The sequence below is a fragment of the Pocillopora verrucosa genome, chromosome 11 (genome assembly GCF_036669915.1).
Source record: "Pocillopora verrucosa isolate sample1 chromosome 11, ASM3666991v2, whole genome shotgun sequence".
In the NCBI taxonomy this organism is placed as follows: Eukaryota; Metazoa; Cnidaria; class Anthozoa; order Scleractinia; family Pocilloporidae; genus Pocillopora; species Pocillopora verrucosa.
This window is the reverse complement of record NC_089322.1, coordinates 7,492,801-7,506,464: the sequence shown is the minus strand read 5'-3', so window position 1 is coordinate 7,506,464 and position 13,664 is coordinate 7,492,801. Positions and strand designations below refer to the sequence as shown.

The window sequence follows — 13,664 nt, the reverse complement described above, 5'->3', positions numbered from 1 at the left end:
ACTGTGACCGAGGTCTTGAAAATACTGCCCGAGGCCGTAGGCCGAGGGCAGCATTTTCAAGACAGGAATCTTTTTGGAGTATTCTCTCTTTAAAAACTGAGGAACACAGTCATTGACATCAGTAACAGTAATTCGCACAGTGGCCTGGTCTGTTCTAGGAGGGGATGCACTATCACTTGCCTGGACAGTAAGGGAGTATTGCTGTACAGTTTCTCGATCCAGATGTTTGTCTACAGTTATTGAACCACTAATTTGATCAATTGCAAATGCACTGTTCACACCACTATTATTAATGATGTTGTCACGGATATCTGCATGGGAACCTGTATCTAAATCGCGTGCCCGCACATCAAGGACCGTCCTTCCGATAAAAATATCCTCTGGTATGACTTTGCTGTAGGAGGATGATTCGAAGTTCGGCGCGTTGTCGTTTACATCATCGACATAGATGGTCAGATCTGCTTCAGCATACAACGATCTTTCTTGTATTCGGCTTTGATACGAAAATAGTGCGTCGGCATCTTTTCACGATCTAAAGAAGCTGAAGTTTTTATTAATCCCGTGTTAGGATCGATCCCAAAGAACGACTGACTGAGTAAATTCTGGGACGCTTCCATCGAGTATTTAATTTTCCCAGCGTACCCATTGTTCGTATCTTGTGCTTGAATCGTAGTAACGCTTGTTCCTACGGGACCATGTTCTCTAACCTTAGCTATTAACTGAGAGCTGGAGAAACGGGGAGCTGTTTTCTGTGGTCGACGACGAAATCGGCGTACCTTCTTGGCAAAATTGTTTGCGTTTTTATCGATAAACAACTCAAGTCGCGCTACAAGAACTTGTTTATTTCCACTCGCATTCTCAGACCCAACCGGAAATGCCAACTCCACTACCAGAGTGTTTTCTTGAAGTCCAAGTAACGATTTTCGAAGCACCAAATAATCGGATTTGGCGTCGAATCTGAAATACTTTCTCCATGGTGTATCTCTAAGCCTTAGCAACGCAGGATCTTCGTGAATGAAGTCTTTCAATCGAAGCACACGGTCCAAGACACTTTTCTCTGAAGCTTTCTAAAGCAGTTTTTTCCAAAAATTGTCAGAGGTCAGAGGTCTCTCTGCTGAATTAAAAATGGAATTCGATGATACATAAATATTAAACGGATTAAGCTGTAGAGATGTGCAGTCTGGCTTGCGAATCATTCGCAATAATCTGTTTGTTGAATCAATAGACAGGATTTGAAGAGTCGTGTGTTCGTCGGTGTTCGATGCTTCAAGCGTGTAATTCGTCCATCCCGGTCTACTTAAATTAGCTAAAATACTATACGGCTCTAACGATGAATAAATATTAATAACGGTGCCGTCCACTTGATGAAAAAGCCACAGGCACAAGTGTAAAAGAAAACCCAATGATAAGCGGTCGAAACAAGCCATTTGGCGGTGAGTCTGTTGACACCGTGTTAAAATAGGCGCTTTTCATGAGCGAAGTTGAAAATCACCAGTTCTTCCTTCAGCATACGTAAATGAACAACACTCGCTATTTCACTTTTTCATAAACACGGCCCAAGATTGGATAGAGCACTCATCTTAGAGCACACCAGCTTTGAAATACCTTTGATCTTTACGGTCAGTTTGTTCGAGGGTCAGCAGTAGATTCCATCCACCAAAACCACCTCGGTCGAGAGGGACTGAGATGGAATATTTAATGACTTGTAAAACATAACCGAAGATTCTCGGAAATCCGCAAGTGATGTAGCCGAACATCCGAAGCTGTAAATCCCATGATTCTTGAGGAACAAACAGAAACAGCATGGCGAGAATTTTTAGTCGCGAACCATTGCTTGATGGTAGACATGCAGATAATTAAGGATACGTCAATTCTGTTGATGAGGCGCATAAACTTATTGCGGAATTGAAACAGGATTGACGACGAAGTTTTCTTTCTTTAAAGCTGTCAAATTGGCACCAATGATGAAGTCAACTACAGTTTTAGCAGTGGTAATGACCAGGAACTTTTTTCTATCAATCATCTTAATGGTCAGATCAAAGTAAACAAGAAACTTGATTATGAGTACATTCCAGTGCATACACTTTTTGTGATGGCTCAAGACAAAGGCGAATTGCCAAATTACAATGAAACCTCAGTGGAGATATATCTTATTGATGTCAAAGACAATGCACCTCAGTTTGTGAATTCTGATTTTCAAGAAATGGTCTCGGAACGTGAGAGTAAAGAACACACCTTTACTCGTGTTACTGCATTTGACGCAGATGATGGTACAAACCAACAGATCATTTACAGTTTAGTAGAGTCCAATTTACCATTCGGTATTAACAGCCAAACTGGGGACTTGTACCTTACCAGAAAATTAGACAGAGAGACAGTGAATCAATATGTATTTCATGTCAAGGCTGAAGATAAGGGCAGGCCCCCTATGAGCAGCCAAACTAAAGTGACTGTCAATGTGAGAGACATAAATGACAATCCTCCAAGATTTTCAAAATCCATTTATTTTGGATCAGTGGAGGAGAATGCTCGATTTGGAACAACCATTGTTCAGGTGACAGCTACCAACCCTGACCTTGGGCAGACTACCATCTTTTACAGTCTCCAGATGTCTATCCCTAGTCAAAGACAATGCTTTCGAATTTCTGGTAATGGTGTTATAACATTATCATGTAGACTGGACTTTAGCAAGACTAGATTCTACTCGTTAACAGTAAAAGCTGGAGAGAGTCAATTGGAAAGCTCTGCAGGCGTGCGCATTAATGTAACTGATTCTAACACTCACAAGCCCATTTTCCAACAACGTATTTATAGACAAAGGATCAGTGAGGCTACCGCAGTTGGTGGAAGGGTTCTTATTGTCAAGGCAACTGATGGTGACCAAGGATTGAATGCTAAACTGACCTATGCAATTGAACAATCTCTGCGAGACTTTAAAATCAATTCTAAAACTGGCGAGATTACTGTGTTGCTCCCTTCAGATCGTGAAACAACTTCACAGTACAGGTTTGAAGTGAGTGCAACTGATCATGGTAATCCACCATTTAAAGGAACTGCTAATGTACATATAACAGTAACAGATGTAAATGACAACAAACCAAGATTTTTACAGTCCAACTATGAAAAATCCATTCTGGAAAGTGTATGGCCTGGAACACGAGTTTTGGAAGTCTCTGCAGTTGATGATGATGAGGGTTCAAATAAAGCCATCATCTACTCATTTGCAAAAAATGGTAAATATATCTAATTTACTGTTTGATATTTGATCATTAGTTACATGCATAATTAACCCTCAAAAAGGGTAATTTAGTATTATCAACTGAGTTGGTAACATAAATTGGCCACCATAAAGAGTTATAAAGCTGATGTTTTGAGTGTTAGCCCATTGTCATGGCTCTGAGAAAGGGCAGAGGCTTGAAACATTAGCTTTGTGATTCTTTAAGGTGGCCAACCTGTACGTAATCAACTCAGTTGATTACGTTATCAACTCAGTTGATAATAATGAATTACCCTGTTAGAATCCTCCATCAATGCAGCACCATAGTTTCGTTAGAAACTTACCTCTCTTAACCCCCAAATGCTTGCATGTAGTGCTTATAGACAGAATCTGTCCAATAACATATTTCAATTTCAGGTTTTCATTTGTATTTCCCTGTTGTTTTGTAGACATTTATAGCTTAGTAATCCCCATCCCTTTGCTGCTTAACATCAGTATACAAATTCTCCATTCTGTTCTCTATACATTTTCAACCAACAAGGAGAATTTGTAGAACAATGAAGAGTTTCTTGGATTTGTGATCATTTCCTTTTTTCTCATGACCTCAATGTTTGATCCAGAGGTAAAACTGTTGGGAGTAATTAGATGTTTATCATTCTTAGGGATTAAAGGGTTAAAGATGTAAAAACTGTTGCTTTTTTTTTACATTCCAAATCTTTTACTTAAAATTAATGTTAAGCAACACTGGTGCATGCCTAAAATTTGTTAACATGTTTTAGCAAGGGTGGGTGAAGAAAAATCTAATCAGTGACACCCTTGGCTGCTTCTTGTGTTCAACTATTTTTTTGTTCTATTTACATTTGGACATCTGCTGTGATCTGAACAGACCCATGGCAACATTGAATGTGTTTGTTTTTACAGAATAATAAAAGCACAATGTTGTTGGCCCTCTACAGCCTAACATCAGTATGCATATTCTCCATACTGTTGTTTATACATTTCCTTAGGTGCTGATAAGGAGAATTTGATAAACCATCGAGAGCTTCTCTTGTTTATGATCATTTCCTTTATTCTTGTGACCTTCATGTGTGATTCTGGGGGATATTTTAAGGAGAAATTAGATGCTAGTCATTCTTAGGGGTTAAAGGGTTGATAGGTTTCAAGTACAGGTATTGATTAAGCCATTTATGATTGTGTTCCTATTAATATTTTTGGTTGTTGTTGTTGTATTTTTCAATACTTATTTAGGTGATGGAGGTGGTGCTTTTCAAATTGACAGCAATCAGGGAGTCATCAGAACTTTGCTGTCACTTGATCGTGAAACAATTCCCGAATATGAACTGACTGTGGTTGCTGCTGACAAAGGTAGACCATCAATGAAATCAACCGTGAAAGTTAAGATAACACTGGAAGATGTTCGTGACAGTAAACCAAAATTTGAAAAGGATCCGTATGTAGTGTTTCTTGATGAAGATGTGAGAATGCGTTCCTATGTGGTCACCGTGAAAGCAGTGTCCCAAGACCTTGTTCAAGGTGGTGAGATTTTTTAAAGCATTGTGTCTGGCAATGATCCATTAACATTTGTCATTCAGAGAAATGGTGTGATTATGACCAAGAGATTGTTAGATTATGAAACAAAACCTGAGTATATTCTAAAGGTGCGAGCAACATCATTGCCATTCTTTGTTGAAACAATTGTCAATGTGACACTGAAAGATGTAAATGATAACTTGCCTGTACTTCAGGATTTCTTTGTTGTCATTAATGTTCGAGATGAAAGCTCTACTACGCCACCAAAGTTTAAAATACCTGCATATGACCCTGATGTTTCTGACTGTCTTACATATGAAATCAGTCAAATATCACAAGGAGATTGGGACATGTCTTTGAACAGAACGACAGGTTATCTTGAGGTCAATCCCAAAGTCTTAGTCAACATGTTAGTAAGGCCAGTCCAACTTAAGGTTAAAGTTTCTGATGGAAGGAATAGCCTTCCCGCCAATGGTAAAATTTTTGCGGCATTGGTGACACCTCAAATGCTCAACAACCCTTGTGAACTGAATTCCCAGTTTTCTGGGAATTCCTAGGAATTCTCAAAAATTCCCAATTATGCAAATGACCCTTGCAAACTGAATTCCCAGTTTTCTGGGAATTCCTAGGAATTCCTAGGAATTCTCAAAAATTCCCAATTATGCGAAGTAACTCTGATTTAAAAAGCTTGGAATTACTGGGAATTTCTGGGAAAGGAAGACTCCAGTTTTGTGAGGACTTGGAATCCCTAAGAATTCCTAGGAATTCTCAGCTTTACAAACTATCTATAATTTAAGAAGTGTGGAACTCTTAGGAATTTCTGGGAATTGAATTTGAGGCAATTTTAATACCCTGAGGTCCCCATAAATTCTAAGAAATTCTCAATACCTTGAATGTGAAGGTTTTAAGAAAAGGGGTAATTTCAGAGGCTTAAAACTTTGGCTCAATAAAAGGTATGCTATACAAAACTTACCAAGAGATATACATACATGTATATGTTTAACAATAATTACATTGTTATCTTACTTCCCAAACCTACATTACTGGTTGCCTTTGTTAGAAAACCTTGGAACAGTCAAGCTCAGTTGCCTCAAACAGAGTCAGAGACTTTTTGTTGACAATATTTTTAGTAGAAATTTCATGCCTTAGACAAACAAATTCAACACCTAATAAATCTTTCTTTTTTCATGATTGTTGTTGCTGTTTTTTTTTTCAGTTTTTTGCTCTATTTTCTTGACTAATTGCTGTAATTTGTTTTGCTGTTTTTATTCTTACAAAACATTTTTGTAAGAGTTCCAATGCTTGTGGATCATCCACACACTTTGCAAACATTTGGCATGCAGACAAGACAGAGGTAGTCAATGTTCCCTTTAAGAAAAAACACCTTTTAAATGACGTTTTCAATTTACTTTATTTGAAACTCTGATCTGAAAATATTTGTCAACAAGACTTGTTAGTAGTGAGAAGTACCAACCAAGTTTCCTTCCATAACTTAATTTCTTAAATGTCATAATCACTAGATCTCCCAAAAAATATCACATCTTTTTATTTTTGGTGCAAAATACAAGTCCTTCTTTATATAAAAATGAAAAGTGCAAGTCACACTTCAATAATAACAGCTCTAAAGTTTACTTGTTGTTCTTCTCTGTCTGTCAGCTATCAACAAAATTGTTTTATACTTGAGACAGTGCATAACAATTTGTGGCCCAGAGTTCCAACGCACCTCTGTAATCGCATATAGCTACTTCTGTCTCTTGTAAAAATGTTTCTCCTTTGTAAGACGCACTCTACTCTGTTATCAATACTGCTTTAAGGTCAGTGGAAACGACTGACTGAGGAATCGAGATGGCGGTGTTGGAACGTGTTGCTGAACGCTTGCTACGGTCAAGCTTTGTAGATTTAGGTACTGGTACACTGGAATCATCTATGTATCTCTTACACTTCCGAATGTGGTATCCTTCTTTTATAAATATGAGGGTAAAAGACGATTTGTAGTCGCATTCAAAACTGTGATTGGCTTGTGTTATTTCTCACCTTTGCCATGAACACAACTCAAGAGAGTTTCGAGTCTTTGTTTTCTCGACAACTTTCGGCCACAAATCGTGCATTTGTAATACGATCGATTCTTGTCGATTATTTCTACATAGAGGGAGCTCACATCATTATTTATATCACTAACGTATCCATCGTCTAGAAGCATAGAACTAGTCGGAGAAGTCAGAATAAAGTTGTGCGCTTCTCTTAACACTGCAATCGGCAAGCCAGCGGATTCACTTTGCTAGCCAATGACAAGTCCTAAAAGATCCACGTGATCATGCCCGTGATCGGAAACAAAGAAGTCTCCATTTGGCGCTCGTCTTTGAATGTACTTTTCATCGGTTGATCGCTTTTCTCAACTGTTTTGCTTAATATAACATTACTAAAGATAGCTTTTATTGTGGTTCAATGGGAAAACGAGAATAGCGTGAGTGTTGTAAAAGAGAAGAAAGTCGTTGGCGCCGTGGAGTTAAAAGAAGGGACAACAGTTGACATATTGACTGGTACAAACAAGGGTCGAGTGGCCATCTGCAAAGCTACGATTTTGAAAGTTTGTGATGAGTAAAAATTGCGATATTCGTTACGTGATCAAAATCTTATAAAAGAATAGATGTAGTGGGTTGAATTAAGCTTATATAACGCTCGGCGCAACTGAATAATTCTGAGAATAATTCTGAGAATCGAATCGGTCACTTGCATGCCGCAGTTTCTTAAGCTTATGCTTTACAATGAAATAAACCTATCAGTAAGGATTCAAGATTCCTATAGTCACGTTTGGGAACATTCAAGATTCATAATAGGAACTGTTATTAAACAAACCTTATTACATAAAGATGCCCTCCTTGGTAAAAATAAAATAATGTATTCAGCCCTTTTTTAGTAAAATCTATGAGAGAGATGTACTAACTCCAATATAAAAGTCACTCAATATAACAGAGATTTCTCAATTGAGAATCCAATTAATGGCCTTTTCCTCATAGCAGTCTTAAAGGCATGGTCTGAGCTTTAAATATAAATATTTAAATATATATATTTTTTCAAATTCAGATGTCATGGAATCCAGATACAAAATGGTCAGGCTTCTTGTAGACAACCTCATTCAAGGCCAACTCATTGTGAGCCCAGGAAAAAAAAATACAAACAGCAGCTAAGTTTTCAGTTTAGGATAACTTCATTCTAATTTATTGTTACATTTACAGCAAGATTTTAATTAAAAAAAATCAATTTTATTTGTCTGTAATTAACCCCTTCACTCCCAAGAGTGCTTGGTTTTCAAATGTAATTTAAGATATTGTATTTTATGGAAAAGAATCAACAGATTTTATTCACAATTTGTGTCAAACCAAATTTAATGATTGATTAGGACTATTTTATATGAATAGCTGTAATTGAGGAGTAATCCGTATGAAGTTTTCAAGAAAAGAAAAATAAATCAAATTCCATCCTAATATTACCACACATTGATGTTAATAATTAGTCAAAAATATTTTACATGTAAGCCTTAATTAAGCTTCTAAATAAATTTCATTGAATACTTGAATTTTAGCTGGGTTTTTTTAAATTTAGAGTATTTATTTTATATCATTAGCCTCAAATTTTTGCTTAAAATTCCCAGTAATTCTTAAACATTCCTAAAAATTCCCAGAAATTCCTAGGAATTTTTTAGATTTACAGCTTTTCAGGGAAAGTCATTGGTTCTCTGAGTTGGAATTCCAAGTCCTGTTGGCTATAAACTTGGAATTTCTGGGGATTTTTGGGAATTTCTGGGAATTTTTGGGAATTTCTGGGAATTTCTAGGAATTTCTAGGTTTTTAGAACCAGAGTTGTTATGGTTGGGAATTGCTAGGAATTCCCAATCCGAATTTACCGTGAAAATTCACACCTTTATTCCTAGGAATTCCTAGGAAAAAATTCCTAGGAATTCCTAGGAATTCCAAAAGCCATTTCGCAAGGGAACAGCTTTACCCTGGATGTCCATGATGTCACTATCAAAGAATTCTTTGATAAATCCTATGAGGGTCTTGTGAGGGGAATTGCTTCTGCTGTGAATTGTGAGGACTACCAAGTCAGATTGTTTAATATAGAATCAAGGATAATCAAGGCAAAGTCGCCACTTGAGGATGATATTTCTAATCTCAAGCTCTGGGTGGCTGTTTATAAAAATGATCACTTTAACTTTTATAGTCCTTTGTATGTGAGAGACATGGTGTACATAAATATGGTGCAGATTTCCAAAATGGCAAAAGTCACTCTCCTTCCTTTCAAAGATGGCTTATGTGTTGAAGAAATATGCAACTTCCCCCTACCAACATCCAGAAAGAGCTGCTTGTCATACACTGATTATACTGAAAAATCCAACACCTACAGCTCATTAAAGGTGGTCTTCCACTCAGTTGGAGTGCAAACTAATTACAGATGCCCCTGTGCTACTGACTATTGAGGGGAAAGTTGTGACACAGGTTTAAACTTGTGCTACTCCAATCCTTGTGGAAACAATGGGAAGTGTGTGAGTGTAGAGGAAGGCTACTCTTGTATATGCAATCCAGGAAGAACTGGTGTAAACTGTGAGATTGACATGTCAAAGAGCAAGTGTCCTATAGACTCAAAAGCAACAGAATATCATCTAAATGCAAATCCATGCCATAGTGATGGTGGTTGTAAAAATGTTCTTGGAAGCGGGTTCACCTGTCAGTGCAAAGATCCGAGTGAAGTTGATGGGTCACTGTGCCAACTGACAATGTGCAGTTTTCAAAAAGGATCATTTGTTGCCTTTCCAGGTAAGGATTTATTTGTAGTTATATGTACTATAAATCCTAGAATAAGCTCTTCTACTTTACTTTAGTAAGCTCCCCTTTTAAAACTTGCCACTTCTGCATGACTGCATTCTTTTTTACTGAATTTGATTGAATTTCACACTGTATTGAGGATAGAAGAAAAACTTACAGAATTAAGACAATGAATTTTTGAATGTTGAGGTTTTGTACAATTACTCAAAGTTTAAAGTTAAGTGCTGGTCTTCCCTTGCGAAATGGCTTTTGGAATTCCTAGGAATTGCTAGGAATAAAGGTGTGAATTTTCACGGTAAATTCGGACTGGGAATTCCTAGGAATTCCTAGGAATTCCCAACCATAACAACTCTGGTTCTAAAAACCTAGAAATTCCTAGAAATTCCCAGAAATTCCCAGAAATTCCAAGTTTATAGCCAACAGGACTTGGAATTCCTAGGAATTCCAACTCAGAGAATCAATGACTTTCCCTGAAAAGCTGTAAATATAAAAAATTCCGAGGAATTTCTGGGAATTTCTGGGAATTCCCAGTCCGAATTTACCGTGAAAATTCACACCTTTATTCCTAGGAATTTTTAGGAATTCCTAGGAATTCCAAAAGCCATTTCGCAAGGGAAGACCAGCACTTAACTTTAAACTTTGAGTAATTGTACAAAACCTCAACATTCAAAAATTCATTGTGTCTTAATTCTGTAAGTTTAATGTTTACTGGGAATTTTAAGCAAAAATTTGAGGCTAATGATATAAAATAAATACTTTAACTTAAAAAAAACCCAGCTAAAATTCAAGTATTCAATGAAATTTATTTAGAAGCTTAATTAAGGCTTACATGTAAAATATTTTTGATTAATTATTAACATCAATGTGTGGTAATATTAGGATGGAATTTAATTTATTTTTCTTTTCTTGAAAACTTCATACGGATTAATCCTCAATTACAGCTATTCATATAAAATAGTTCTAATCAATCATTAAATTTGGTTTGACGCAAATTGTGAATAAAATCTGTTGATGCTTTTCCATAAAATACAATATCTTAAGTTTTATTTATATAGTTATATTCTTGGGAGTGAAGGGGCTAATTACAGACAAATAAAATTGATTTTTTGATTAAAATCTTGTTGTAACTGTAACAATAAATTAGAATGAAGTTATCCTAAACTGCAAACTTAGCTTCTGTTTGTACTGTTTGTATTTTTTTTTTCCTGGGCTCACAATGAGTTGGCCTTGAATGAGGTTGTCAACAAGAACCTTGACCATTTTGTATCTGGATTCCTTGACATCTGAATTTGGAAAAAAATAATATATTAAAATATGTATGTTTAAAGCTCAGACCAGGCTTTTAAGATGGCTATGAGGAAAAGGGCATTCATTGGATTCTCAAATTGAGAAATCTCTGTTATACTGAGTGACTTTTATATTGGAGTTAGTACATCTCTCTCATGGATTTTACTAAAAAAGGGCTGAATACATTATTTTGTTTTTACCAAGGAGGGCCTCTTTATGTCCTAAGGTTTGTTATGAATCTTGAATGTTCCCAAACGTGACTAGATGAATCTTGAAACCTTACTGATAGGTTTATTTCATTGTAAAGCATAAGCTTAAGAAACTGCGGCATGCAAATGACCGATTCGATTCTCAGAATTATTCTAGTTTCAGTTGCGCCGAGCGTTATGTAAGCTTAATTCAACCCGCTACATCTATTCTTTTATAAGATTTTGATCACAACGAATATCGCAATTTTTACTCACCACAAACTTTTAAAATCGTAGCTTTACAGATGGCCACTCGACCCTTGTTTGTACCGGTCCATATGTCAACTGTTGTCCCTTCTTTTAACTCCACGGCGCCAACGACTTTCTTCTCTTTTACAACACTCACGCTGTTCTCGTTTTCCCATTGAACCACAATAAAAGCTATCTTTAGAAATGTTATATTAAGCAAAACAGTTGAGAAAAGCGATCAACCGATGAAAAGTACATTCAAAGATGAGCGCCAAATGGAGTCTTTGTTTCCGATCACGGGCATGATCACGTGGATCTTTTAGGACTTGTAATTGGCTAGCAAAGTGAATCCGCTGGCTTGCCGATTGCAGTGTTAAGAAAAGCGCCCAACTTTATTCTGACTTCTCCTACCGGTTCTCTGCTTCTAGAAGATGGATAGCTTGGTGATATAAATAAAGATGTGAGCTCACTCTATGTAGAAATAATCGACAAGAATCGATCGTATTAAAAAAGCACGATTTGTGGCCGAAAGTTGTCGAGGAAACAAAGACTCGAAACTCACTTGAGTTGTGTTAATGGCAAAGGTGAGAAATAACACAAGCCAATCACAGTTTTGAATGCGACTACAAATCGTCTTTTACCCTCATATTTATAAAAGAAGGATACCACATTCGGAAGTGTAAGAGATACATAGATGATCCCAGTGTACCAGTACCTAAATCTACAAAGCTTGACCGTAGCAAGCGTTCAGCAACACGTTCCAACACCGCCATCTCGATTCCTCAGTCAGTCGTTTCCACTGAACTTAAAGCAGTATTGATAACAGAGTAGAGTGCGTCTTACAAAGTCGAAAAAATTTGTACAAGAGACAGGAGTAGCCATATGCGATTACAGAGGTGCGTTGGAACTCTGGTCCACAAATAGTTATGCACTGCCCGAAGTATAAAACAATTTTGTTGATAGCTGACAGACAGAGAAGAACAACAAGTAAACTTAAGAGCTGTTATTATTGAAGTGTGACTAGCACTTTTCTTTTTTATATAAAGAAGGACTTGTAATTTGCACCAAAAATAAAAAGATGTAATATTTTTTGGGAGATCCAGTGATTGGGACATTTAAGAAATTAAGTTATGAAAGGAAGCTTGGTTGGTACTTCTCACTACTAACAAGTCTTGTTGACAAATATTTTCAGATCAGAGTTTCAAATAAAGTAAATTGAAGACGTCATATAAAAGGTGTTTTTCCTCAAAGGGTACATTGACTACCTCTGTCTTGTCTGCATGCCAAATGTTTGCAAAGTGTGTGGATGATCCACAAGTATTGGAACTCTTACAAAATGTTTTGTAAGAATAAAAACAGCAAAACAAATTACAGCAATTAGTCATGAAAATAGAGCAAAAAACTGAAAAAAAGCAGCAACAACAATCATGAAAAAAGAAAGATTAATTAGGTGTTGAATTTGTTTGTCTAAGGCATGAAATTTCTACTAAAAGTATTGTCAACAAAAAGTCTCTGACAGCTTTTGAGGCAACTGAGCTTGACTCTTCCAAGGTTTTCTAACAAAGGCAACCAGTAATGTAGGTTAGGGAAGTAAGATAACAATGTAATTATTGTTAATTATTGTGGAAGTTGGCAATTTCCATTTAACATAACTGACAGCTTGTTCATGAGAAAATCCATATTAATGTAAAGATTTACTAAAACTTAGTTTGAGTAATAAATTTCACGATCTTTAAGTTATAAACATGTACATGTATGTATATCTCTTGGTAAGTTTTATATAACATACCTTTTATTGAGCCGAAGTTTTAAGCCTCTGAAATTACTCTTTTTCTTAAAACCTTCACATTCAAGGAATCGAGAATTTCTTAGAATTTATGTGGACCTCAGGGTATTAAAATTGCCTCAAATTCAATTCCCAGAAACTCCCAGAAATTCCCAAGAGTTCCACACTTCTTAAATTATAGGTAGTTTGTAAAGCTGAGAATTCCAAGGAATTCCTGGGGATTCCAAGTCCTCACAAAACTGGAGTCTTCCTTTCCCAGAAATTCCCAGTAATTCCAAGCTTTTTAAATCAGAGTTAATTTGCATAGTTGGGAATTTTTGAGAATTCCTAGGAATTCCTAGGAATTCCCAGAAATTCCCAGAAAACTGGGAATTCAGTTTGCAAGGGTCATTTGCATAATTGGGAATTTTTGAGAATTCCTAGGAATTCCCAGTTTTCTGGGAATTCAGTTCGCAAGGGTTGTGCAACGAATAGATTATTAATATAGGAGATGGCTTGTAATCAAACAAATTAGTCACATATACCATGTTAGGGGCAGTGCATTCCAATCCAGGTGTACACTTCCACATTGTATTGGAGGAAAG

General features: G+C 36.5%; 2 protein-coding genes across 2 annotated transcripts in view; both read left to right on the top strand.

The window, feature by feature from the left end:
- LOC131799939 (DDB1- and CUL4-associated factor 1) overlaps positions 1-13,664 on the top strand; it is a 159,570-nt gene that overhangs the window by 85,981 nt on the left and 59,925 nt on the right. The gene's annotated exons all lie outside the window — the stretch shown is intronic.
- On the top strand, positions 1,457-5,902 carry LOC136284358 (cadherin EGF LAG seven-pass G-type receptor 3-like). Its single transcript, XM_066174591.1, has 2 exons — positions 1,457-3,233; positions 4,466-5,902. The coding sequence occupies exons 1-2, from the start codon at positions 2,093-2,095 to the stop codon at positions 4,765-4,767; spliced, it is 1,443 nt and encodes a 480-aa protein (XP_066030688.1). The 5' UTR covers positions 1,457-2,092; the 3' UTR covers positions 4,768-5,902.